This window comes from Wyeomyia smithii, chromosome 2 (genome assembly GCF_029784165.1).
Source record: "Wyeomyia smithii strain HCP4-BCI-WySm-NY-G18 chromosome 2, ASM2978416v1, whole genome shotgun sequence".
NCBI classification, from domain to species: Eukaryota; Metazoa; Arthropoda; class Insecta; order Diptera; family Culicidae; genus Wyeomyia; species Wyeomyia smithii.
The window spans coordinates 112,859,904-112,872,476 of NC_073695.1; the positions used below are offsets into that span (position 1 = coordinate 112,859,904).

The window sequence follows — 12,573 nt, forward strand, 5'->3', positions numbered from 1 at the left end:
GTTGAAAATACGTGGCGGATGGAATTTTCCTGCAAATTTCTCTGTTTCAACTCAACGGCAAGGTTCCAGCATATATGAAGGGTGATATACTAAATAAAAAAGTTGTTATTAACAGTCAAAATATGTTGTACCGACAAAAAACTTTAAAACGCGTTTTTCTCGATTTGATACTATGGCATATTAGCCAATTTTTGAATTATGGGCAGAGCAGATATGCAAAAATAAATTTATACACCCCCAATAGAAAATTAAAATAATTAAAAAAAAAACACTAGAAATTTAAAACATGGTTAATTGTTGTTAACTTTACTTTTATTTATATAAAATGTAGCCGATTCAAGCGAGTTCAAAATAAAAAACAAATTCTCTTGCATATGAGACATGACGTTGAAAAAGGTTAAAAAATAACGTAAAAAAATATTTCCACCCCTTTGGTTCACATTGTTTTAATACTCCGTATGACCACCTTTGGCTTCAATAACTGCTCGGCATCGTCGTGGTACCGATTCAACAAAATTATCAGTTGTTTTCGGGGTGATTTTGTCCCATTCAGTTGAGATTACCTAACGCAATTCTTGAATTCTTGTTGGTTTTTGCTCTTGGACCTTTTTTTTTAATTGATCAGAGATGTAATAATTGTGTAGTATATAAACTTTCCTTGCGTACTGTGTAATCTAAGTGATTTTCGCGTTAGTTTCAGTTCGTACTAGTGGAATCTTGTTATTAGTTTCAAAAGAAGCTTCAAATGTCCGTGTGTATTAAAATAAGCTCCGAAACTTAATGTATTCGTCGTAATTATTTCAATTAAATCAATACCTCGATTAAATTCCATTCTTAAGCAGCAGTTTTCTTATCTCAATCAAAATTCGAAAAAATAAATTAGTAAAGTTTATCGAGTCAACCAGTTTTAAATAAAAACTAGTTCGAAAGAATAGTTTGAAAAACACCGGGTCTTAATTACAATCAAAGTAGGTAGTACTTGAATATCAAAATTCATCACTGTTGTAGAAAGCAGAATCATTTCCTATCATCACATCACTTTGCTGTTCAGGTGAACATTGTGAGTGTGAGTGTGATATAAAACAAATATGAATGAAATTGCACTTGCGCAGACCGCACGGACCGGTTAGAAGTATTGTTGTTTGAAGTGTACAAAATACATATTATCGCACAAAACAATCAACCCTCATGAGGCTACAATCTCTATGCCAATCCTTCTGCAATCAGCTGATAACGAGTAGATTGCGTGGAGTGAACCTTGTTTGCGGTCTGCATTGTTTACAAACGATAAAATTTATTTACAGCACTCGGCAGATGACGCTTATAAATCGTCCGACACACTGTACACAAACCTATACTGCAACATATACAAAATCTATGATGACCTGACCACGACCACAGCCATCGAATCAACGGATAGCTAGACAACTTGAAAGTGACTCCCATTCAGTCGAACTAGTTTTAGCAACAAGTGAGCCTCGAGTGTGACCCAAGTGTGCCAAGTATTAGCATTAAGGCAGGAACTACCAGTTTATTTTCGCGAAGAATGGCTAGCATCGATACCACAATACTAGCGTTCGAAGAGAAGCCGCTTCATACACCATCCCTAGAAGAAATTCGCAATGGTAAAGAATAATCAGTGCAGTAGAACTGATGCAAAATTGGAATTGAACAGATACCGATTTGAGTTGATGAATTATCACTTTGTTTTCCAATCAAACTCAGCTTGTTAAGAGATAAACTTACATCAATTAGCAATCCTTTTGAGAAATCGATAGTAAGAAATGAAAATGAAGTCATATCATGTTTGAATTTTATTTTTCATACAAGCTTAGATTGTCAATGTACAGAACGTTAGTTTAAAATATGCAAAAAAAAACATTCGATTAGATTTACATAGTCCTATTAATTTTTTAATTGATAAATTTTAAACTGAATTAGAAAAAACACAATCTATGTTGCTATATTTGAGTAACATTTAACATAACTAAAATTTCTAAATCTGTCCAGCGGAATTTACTGTTTGTTTGCTACTTAACTTTCGAACGTCAATTTTCAATTGTTCGAAAAATTTCTGTGAAAAAATATCATGAAAAACGAAAGTTTCTGAATGTTTTATTTGTGAATTATGTCGAAAAAGCAAGAATGACTTACACTTAATTATGAACGGACTCGAAAAAAAAAAACATAAATACGATAAAAAATCAAGGGATGTGTGCAGAGCCACGGTTGCAAGGTTGACGTAGAGCTATATCAAGCTGTTTGTTACATTAGAGTAGTGAGGAGCAAAAGTACGCACGGGGTAAAAGTACGCATTGGCCTTTTCGAAGCATACGAGCAAAATACCCGAATAAAAAATTTACGATGTATTTTGCGGTGAGAACAGTAAATGCACAATGTTTTTTATTGTAACCATAAAAAATATGGTATTTCTACTGTAAGCATGCACACGTTTTTTGTCATTACCATGATTCAACAGCGTTTTTTGTTGTTGAATCTACCGCCGACAATAATTTTACCATGAAAAACATTGTCAGTGACAACCCCCCTTTTTCATGGTAAAAATGGCAAAAACAATGTTTTTTATTGTTCTGGACAATGATATTTAATGTAAAATTGATATAATTACAATGAAAATCATAGTTAAATCATGGTAAAACTATGTACAATTACAGCAACTTTCAAGGTTTTTTTGATCTTATTTTTTTCGGGTAAACTGGCAACATTGTATGAATTTGCAGTATTATAACGTCAGTTAATCACACATGTAAACACATAAGATTGCGTTTAAATGGGGCGAAGCTATGAGGAGAGTTGTGTTTTGAGCTGTTTTGATCTAGTTTTCTTAGTTTTGGGCGAAAGGGTTGACCTATTCGGAAACTACAGAAACTCGAAAACAACAGAGCCAAAAAACTCTTGTATAATTGTGGTTTGTAGGGTGAATTTGTTTTGCCGGAAATATTTTGATGTTTGTCATAAAACTTAAACCAATTGGGGAACTCATTGTGGGGCAAAAGTACGCATAAACCCCGGGGTAAAAGTACGCAATAAGTGCCATTAACCGTAATGAAAAAATGTGTTTAATAACGATGTTTTTGTACAGAAATTACTCAAAAATAAATAGTGATATGCGGATGTGCTCCGAAATTGAGGAATATTATGGTTTCATGATTTTCAAATGGAATCTTACAACCATTCTAATAGTTTTGTTGATATGCTTTCAAAACGATCCTTCCGGAATAGATAGGGGCTTCTAGAAGCCAAAGAAACAATGAAAAATACAAGGCCAAATACCATCCAATATTTATTTTTGCAACTTGGATGATGTCCACAGATCGGAAAATGGCCCAGACGCCATTTTGAATTTCAAGAAGTGTTGTACGTCTTCGGTTACTTTAGTAGGGTGGCATGCTGTGGAAAGTGTAACGAAAATGTGCCCTCCTAAAATAAATATTTTGTAACGGCCACAAAACAGACTTTAACCGCCAATGTTTTTACTGAAAAGTGGAGGTTGCCTCAAACTGGTGGTAAAATAGTTGACATATTTTTGCCGTAGTAAATTAATGAAAAGCATTCAACCAATTACCAAGCCCGCTTCTCTAACTGAGAACAGGATGATATAGTGTAGAATCTTTGAATGCATACATTTTTACAGACCTTGAACAATAAATGTTTTAGTCAATAGGTGATGTCAAACTTTTGGTATAATTATTAGCATATTTTTTTATTTGCAAAAAAAACAATGAAAAACTGAACTAAAAATCAGTTAGAAGAGCAGCAGCTAACTTATCACAAGCTCGCTTTTGTTCACGATGTTTATGTTAGATTCATTTTGAAAGTGGCTCCAGTTTTTTCAAATTATGTTATTCCTCTAGTTGCGCAAGAGATTTTTATTCCGTATGCAATACGAATGTACGAAACATGAATCTGGACCAAAGAAGCTCTCTGCCACGCAACAAAATACCACGTAGTGACGTATGGCAGCTTGGAAGGAAAACAATCAAATTTTTCTTGTGTTGAATAGCAGAAGGTGTCGTACTCTCAGCCACGCATCAGTTTATTGCAGCTGCACGGCTGGTGAACAACAAAATTCTGTTCGTGGTGGCGTTGACTGGTGAATTTATCGCGATATCCATACTGTCATTATATCATCCTTTGTCTTATTTCGGGTCTGGAAGGTGATCTATGTGTCTCCGGGTGAACGCGGATTATCTCCGGGCCTGGGGGGTAGTTTCCAGGTAAAGGTCTCCAGGTAAAACCGAAATTATTCTGAGTCAGCGAAATTGTTTTTATTATTACAAGTCCTACGCACGTAATTGTCGAATACTCATAAATTATGCAAAGTATTTCCCAAGTAACAATCCAAAGATGATTTAGTTTCATTTATATTTTATAGAAGTTTTATCAAAACATTACTAAATACATCGAGTTTTATCATAAATTTAATTAAGTACTTGTGTTTTTTATTTATCATCAGTTCCCAAGAGTATTTTAAGAACACTTGAAGAGTCCTCCATAAAACTGCTTCATTAATAACTGTAATTAGCCTGAAGAGCGGTTTTGAAACGCACTCAATACCCTTTTCAAAATACCTATGAGAAACTTCCATAAAATTTTATTAGAGTTTTACGATAGTTTTATGGTACTTATCTTCAGGATGAATCTATCTTGAAAATGTGCCCATAAAATTTTCTTAACCCCGTCTCATGAAAGATAAAACATTCATGAAAGAAAAGGATCTAAAATAAACAAAAAATTTTAGCTCATTCAAGCAACTAACTCATACTAAATCAAGTCAACCTAAATCATTCTAAATCAAGTCATTAAGGGTATATTACTTTTGGTGTTAAAAAGAGTAAAAACTCAATACTCACTAACGGACAGGAAATATAAGATGGTAGAAATTCCAATACAGGTCGGTCTCGATTACCAAAACATTTTTTATTCCGGATAATCGAGTTTTCCGGATAATCGAATCAAAGAAATATATTGAAATTTGCGATTAACGAACATAAAATAAATAGGTATTTCTTTTTTTTTTTTAATTTTACTTGTATGATGCAGTGGCGTAACCAGAAATTATTTCTGAGGCGAAAACGGGTTTGGCATTGAGCAGCAAAAAAAAAATAAATTGGACATTGATTACTTTTAGTTGAATCGAACATGTTCCAAACATGCGGGAAATGACATAAATGGTAACAAATATGCCAGAAGGGGTGGTAAAGGCAAAATTTCGGAATAAAGATTAAAACGAACACCGAAAAAATGAAATTCCGGATAATCGAATCTAAAATTCCGGATAATCGAGTCTGACTTGTACCTGAGAATGTTCATGCAATATGTTGCATTTCTTCATTTCGCTCATGTTTAAGGCCCTAATTATAAAATACACCGGATGTTTATTCTAAACCATTTATTGTTTCTTGTTTTAAATTCGCTACAAGTAACACTTTTCCAACAACAATAATCACAAAAATGGTGCTTGACTGTTAACAAACAGTTGTCAAACGGGAGAGGGGGCTATCTCAGATAGAATTTGTTTGTCTTGAAAAGTTCAAGCAAGTTTTATTCAAGCCCAAGTATTCTTCTCCGTGAATGCAACAAGTAAATGCCAACTTGTCGAGATATTAAAAAAATCTTATTAGTCTTGCTCAAGAAGTTTTAGTTAGAAGCCGTCTTATGAGGGATTAAAATGAAACCAACGACAAATATGGCGAACAGACTGTGATTAACTACGTCAAAATGATAGCCATTTGTAATTAAACGGTAATAGAAGGCCGAGATTCTTAATGCTACTAATAATTCTGGCAGTTCAGTAGTGAATGCTGACCATGCTGAACACAAAGTTTAGTAAAATGTTCCATAGTCCAGAAAACCCGAACTTAACGAAAATTCAAATATATATATTTTTTATTTTCTGAATAAATTACTGATTTTCCAGTAATATCATGGCGCGTTTAAAATTACAAACTTTTTTGTCATATAACATATAAACTTAACGTGGCAATTAAAAATTTACAAATATGAACTTGCAAATACATGTAGATTTATCTACCTATTTTATTCAACAACTGCGATGACATTCATTTTGGAGAAAGAGTAGATCGATGGGGTTTGTTTCCTAAATTGATCTCTGTAAATAAAAAATAAATTCTGTTCATAGCGGAATAAGCTAGGAAAAAGAGTTGCGAACCTGATTTATAAAACTCTCGAAATTTGTTACAGTTTTTCATGGTTGTGAGCAACTCCTGAATGTCATCATGAGTGCATATCGATAAAAATATAGAGCTCTAAGCAAACTTTAGGAACTATTCTTGAGAACCTTCTCTAGCATGGGCCTCCTTGATCTTATGGGGATTTTTCGGCTGGTTTGTAGCAGTTTGTGAAAATAATAAGATTTATGCACTGTTTTAAAGAACAAGCAATCAAAACGTTTTCAAGTACATCGTAAAACTGATATTGTTACTTGGGTTTAAAAAGTTTCGCCATTAATTCTGGGAATTTCACCCGAGGAGATTTTAAGGCTGTTGACTTTACGGCAAATCTTTATCTTTGTACTAAATTTCAAAACATTGTAGAACTCATCGAGTTCGATCAGCTGGTATAGGAACTGCTAAGGTTAAAAAAGTAATTAATTTCTTCAGTTTTGAAACCATATTTTTAGTGACGAGAGCGCTGTATAGATAAATCTATTGTGTGTGATCAATCTCTCGCAATCAAACGCCACACGGTGTGTCCGAAGTGCCGGATTATCGTACTTTAATGTACCTCGGATTTTCTTTCACCAAAAGTTAATTTGGGTCCTTACATTTCAAAATCGGCAGGTTTTAAAAAAAACCATCTGGGGAAAATTGAAAAAAATTGATTTGAATTTTTAGTGTTTTTCCAACCTAAATTTTCTATACAAATAATCTATACAAATCGTGTAACATCAACATGAAGAAAATTGAGTTCCATTTCAACTACCTGCGTTTCTTTAATCTTTTTTTTTATTTCTTACAACAATTTATAATTATTAGAGTCCCCCCACAATTATGGGTCTCTTAAAAAGATGTATGGATTCAAAAAAATCATTTCTGGCCAATTTTATTGTATATAAGTAATCTATAAATGTTTTCAGTTACAGAAATATATAATATATATTTATTTTATTATAACTTATCAAATACAAAATTATGGATCACTTTTGAGAGCTTTCCCAATTATGAAACAATTTGCATCATATTAAAACAGTCATCATATTCAAAACAGTTTTTGGCAATGAATTTGTTTATTGAACCTTATTCAAATTATGTAATATGAAGAATTACCATGTTTCATAGCGTATTAAAGATCTCACATGGCCTGGTCACATTTTATGTGACTTTAGAGGTTGCAGTAAGAATGAGAGTCCGGGTATGTCGCTCTGAAAGGTAGCGATGAACCGTTACATATGGTAAATCATAACTTTTTGCCGCTTTACGTAGCTTTCCCGTCCCGCGTGCTTTGAGAACAGTATTTTTCAAAGACTCAACTCTGTTTAGCTTCCGTTTAGAGCCCAATAGAAGTTGATAAGGTGTTTTAACTGGTTAAAATTATATTTAAATCGAAGTGATTGTGAGAAACTACCTTGTCTTGGTCCCTATCATGAAACATTTAGAAAATAACTTATTTTTATAGAAAAATCGCTATCAACCATCAACATTTTGATGAATCGTGAAGAACTCACCTTGATTTTCGTGAATCAGCTATTTTTTGCCGGTGAACTAGCTATTATTATCACATAGAAACCTTATGAATGAGGAGCGCGCTACTTACGCTGATTGAGAAAAACGATAAATATTTTGATAGATTGTAGATGACAATATCATACGGTTATAAAAAACGCATCTATCTTGGGATAAAAACGATGTTTTCTGTGTTTAAAGCTAGCAAATATGGTATGTTTTACTGCAAAAATGCTTCATGCCTTCAAACAGTTTTTGAACTGAGTCAAATAACATGAAATACAAAAGTGATCCGTAATTGTGGGAGATCCATAATTTTTAGGGGAGTGTATACATGATAAAATACGTCAAAAGTTGTTAATTGTCGTTAATCTATCTGATTTCATTTTTTTTTTGTTAACAAAGGTAAATAAAAAACTCGAATGTTTTATTCCTGGTTTATTTTTTCTAGATGGTTGAAACATACTATAGTATACAATATAGCAGCTTCCGCATTCGTAAATGAAGCACTATTTATGGTTTTTGTCAGCGTATTATGCATCAATTTAGCTTGCTTCACTTTTTTGAAACACAAAAAAGATATTTTGGGCCGATTTTATTCATTTGTTTCTTCATTTTGTACAATCTACCGAAAACAACTAGACGAGCCGTCGTTTGTTTTAACACTGTCGAAATGGTTTGTTAATATCACTGTTTCACATGTGTTGTAAATCATAGCAATCACTGATTTTTTAGTATATAAATGTGTTCGGGTTTTTCGTAATGTTTCATTAAATACCCGTGTAAATATCTAATTTTTTCTTCAACATGTAATCTAAAAATCAACTAGGCAAAAAATATAAATTAAGATTTGAAATTCATTTTTTGCCAAGCAATGCAATGCACAGGTTGCACTTACGGACGAGTCGCCCCTGCTTCTACAATACAATAAAGATAAGCATTCTAATTTTATTTTTTTTTTCCTAATCTTATTGTTATTGTTTATTCTGACAAGATCTGCAACTCTCATAAACTTATGCTGTTGTTATGTTACCAATGTTTCACTAAGTAAAAGGTGCCGTGGAGTACCTGGCCGATTTGAAGAAACTACAGGAATTACAGAAATTTAAAATTGAGATCGAAAACGATGTCCATTCTCAAATACGATCGCAATCGTAAAATAGTGACGAATTTGGTACAGCAAATAAGCACCATTATCGTATCGTAGAATAATATTCCCAGTTTTGTGCCAATTATTTCGAACATCCGGCAGTCATTTTATTTTGATCAATCGATAGTAAAAATACATGTTTCGAATTTGTTTTAACAAATTTATTCCTATGAATGATGCGTAAGACCGTAAACATGAATAAGGGTGAGTATCTCTGAATTTCATGTTATAATAAAAATTTATATCTGTAATGAAACACAAAAAAGATATTTTGGGTCGATTTTATTCATGTGTTTCTTCATTTACAATCTACCGAAAACAACTAGACGAGCCGTCGTTTGTTCTAACACTGTCGAAATGGTTTGTTAATATCACTGTTTCACATGTGTTGTAAATCATAGCAATCACTGATTTTTTAGTATATAAATGTGTTCGGGTTTTTCGTAATGTTTTATTAAATAACCGTGTAAATATCTAATTTTTTCTTTAACATGTAATCTAAAAATCTACTAGGAAAGCTATTTTAAGCTTAAGATTGTGATGAAGTTATTTATTTCGAACGTTATCAGTGTATTTAACATTAAAAATTAGTACAATTAAAAAAAAAAATACATAAAAAATTTAAATCAGTTTTATTCAATTTTCCCCCGATGGATTTTTTTTAAAATCGGCCGATTTTGAAAGGTAAGGACCCAAACTAACTTTTCGTGAAAGAAAATCCGAGGTACATTAAAGTATGATAATCCGGCATTTCGGACACACCGTGCGCCATTACACAGTGGTCGGAAAAGGCAATTTGTCGAACTTAATTCATTTGTGCTTAAACGGTTGATGTAAGCCAAAGACAATGTTCAAAAGAGTTGTTCACAAAAACATAACCGAAATGTTGATGAGAAAATTTTTTGATCATGGCCTACTATAAAAAAATCTAACTTTTGATATAGATACATAAATAGTTTCTCCAGCAAAATTGTAGAACTTTTCAAAATATAAAACTTTGCAGAAGATATTAAATTTCTATGACGTCTATTTATTGAGATACAAAACATTTTCTCTATCAACCCCCAAATTTCAAATTTCTAGCATACCTTTTTAAATATTTTTTTTTTTCATGAACATAATGTTCTAGGCAAATATGACAAACATAACAATACAGGTTTCACAGATTTAAATTCATATAGGGGAAAAAAGGCAAACCGGAGCACATCATCAAATACTTTTTTTAAAGCTTAGACCTTGTACTATAAGCTAGTTAAACTTTGATACTTGACAATCCATAAATAAATGAATAGAGTGATGTTTTATGTATGTATGTTTCTGGGGTTCTCTATACAAAAATACACCAACTACCTGATTAATGAACGATGATTAGTGAATTTATGAAACAGATAACTCGCAATACTTTCAAAATTAGTCAGAACACTTCTATGGTATATGTAGTTGTTGATAGGTGCATTCATCAGTCATTCGACGTGAGTAAAATGAACACATAACAGCGCTTAGCTAATTTAGGGCCGAGGTGGCTAGTACTGCTCTGTTATTGAGCACAGACTTTTTTTTTTTTATTCTCGCTTATTTTCCGTCGGTCTATTTCCGCCACTGTTGTTGTGCCAATCACCGACGCCCGTAGAGGCGACTCCACCCAGGACCCTAACTCACGACCCGTTGATTAACGGACCGGCGCCAACGGCTTTACTTCCTCATGCGATGGAAGGCGTGATCCCAGAGATTTTTCGCCTCAGAAAATCTCCCGGTGTCGGCTAGGATTGAATCTAGACCAGCTGAGTTGGTTGTGAGTGGATCACGCCACCTCACAACCATCGACACCTATGTCGGCGGTGGGATTCGAACCCAGGCGTCGAGCGTGGTTGGCGGAGACGTTACCAACCATGCTAGGCCCCCGCAATTGAGCACAGACTTGGCAACCGTTAGTGTACAGAACAATTGCGGGGCTAGCACTATGATCCTGCAGAAACTAACAGTCTTTCTTAAGTTGAGATTCGAACAAACGACGATTGTCTTGATAGACCGGCATCGTAACTCAAGACCAGCTGGTCGATTAGAATCATTTTTGTTAATTAAACAGGCTTTTTAGTTAAAAACCATGCAAAATTGAACGAAAAATTCAGTCTATGCGTTAAAACTACTTTTTCATTCATATTTCAGTGCTTGCTACCAGTTTAACTTCCAACTTCGGGCATGTGAACGTGGAAGTGGTGGACTGCCCAAACTTGATGGAGGAACCATTCCATCTGGCTGGACGAGGTAACCACAGCAAATGATGTAATGTGTACTATAATTCATGCTAACCTAAATGTATACGAGCAGGTCTCAACGGAAGTCCGACACTGGTAGAACTTGGCGGTCCACCGTATCTGCTTCCTAACGTAGACTACACCAAGCTGTACGATTTGGTGTCGATATCGCAGCGAGCGTTGAATGATACGAAGACAGAATTTCTCGCAATCGGGGCTGGGGCTGGGCCCTATCCACTAGTAAACTCCAACTGTGAAGGCATGTTCAATCTCAAAGTGCAAGCCAATGGGCATGTAATCAGTGAGAGTCATTTGGCGCGGGTAACGCCTGATCGCAAGAAACCTATTCTGGAGAAAATTCCAAGCAATGAAACCCGGTGCGCACTGTTGGGAAATATCTTTCTCTCGGAGGGTAAGCCAGGAAAAGTACTGAAGGTTAGCTGCAAGAAACGCACAGGACCAAAAGATTTCATTGCAAGCATCCGGACAGCGCTCGAGCAACATTACACCAATCGCACAGTCGGATTGGGAGGCGTATTTCTGCTCAAGAACGGTAAAGCCAAACAACACGTGATGTCGCCCTTTTCGGAAACCCCAATTCACACAGAAGACGAACTAAATAGTTGGCTTAACTTTTTTGACATGTCCGCAAAACTGATAGCCGTTGGCACTTTAGTAACGAATGAGTGTGATCTTGATTTGCGGTTGCAACATTTCCACAGTTTCTCGCGGCACGGAGAAGGAGGCCATTATCACATTGATACCACACCGGATGTGGTTGAATACGAGGGTTATTTTAATGTTGGCGAAAAAATCGTGCGTGTCGATAAGCCGATCAATACGCACAAATTTGGAAGGGATTGATATTTCATTTTCTTGATGAATAAAATAACGACATTTGTTTTTTACTGTTCGACAAAAAGTGTGTTTAAATTGACCTAATTATCTAGAGGCCAGCGGTAATAAAATACTCAGCTGATGCTGGTATTTTTGGTGATAACAGCTGTCAGCGCTCGACAGATTACTTCATCACTCTACAGTTGGTGTAGTTCAAGCGAATTGCTACGGGTGAGTGTAATAGATTGATAGAGGATGTCTTCAGAGTATTTAATTAGACTGTCAAAATATTCAGTTGGGCGTTAAATTACGGCATTGATAATGAGGTTCTTGATCAGCGAGATTACTGGCTATTCTCTAGCCATCGCCGAGTAATTTGACCACGGGCTCATTACTTCTACACAGGGGCGACTCGTGACTTTTAAACTTACCGAAAACGATGTCCATTCTCAAATATGATCGCAATCATAAAATAGTGAAGTATTTGGTACAACAAATAAGCACCATTATTGTATCGTAGAATAATATTCCCAGTTTTGTGCCAATTATTTCGAACATCCAGAAGTCATTTTATTTTGATCAATCGATAGTAAAAATACAAGTTTCAAATTTGTTTTAACAAATT

At 34.6% G+C, this 12,573-nt stretch overlaps 1 protein-coding gene across 1 annotated transcript; it reads left to right on the forward strand.

The window, feature by feature from the left end:
- The first annotated feature begins 1,423 nt into the window (after positions 1-1,423).
- Positions 1,424-12,033, forward strand: LOC129724192 (ester hydrolase C11orf54 homolog). Its single transcript, XM_055678880.1, has 3 exons — positions 1,424-1,625; positions 11,023-11,121; positions 11,185-12,033. Exons 1-3 carry the CDS (start codon positions 1,547-1,549, stop codon positions 11,973-11,975), a joined length of 969 nt encoding a protein of 322 aa, XP_055534855.1. The 5' UTR covers positions 1,424-1,546; the 3' UTR covers positions 11,976-12,033.
- Positions 12,034-12,573: the final 540 nt, after the last annotated feature.

What these genes read in the sequence shown, in the direction of transcription:
- LOC129724192 (XM_055678880.1), top strand. Translation starts at nt 1,547, where the DNA reads ATGGCTAGCATCGATACCACAATACTAGCGTTCGAAGAGAAGCCGCTT. An exon ending in CCTAGAAGAAATTCGCAATG is followed by an intron (nt 1,626 to 11,022) that starts GTAAAGAATAAT and finishes TTCATATTTCAG; the next exon opens with TGCTTGCTACCAGTTTAACT. An exon ending in ATTCCATCTGGCTGGACGAG is followed by an intron (nt 11,122 to 11,184) that starts GTAACCACAGCA and finishes GTATACGAGCAG; the next exon opens with GTCTCAACGGAAGTCCGACA.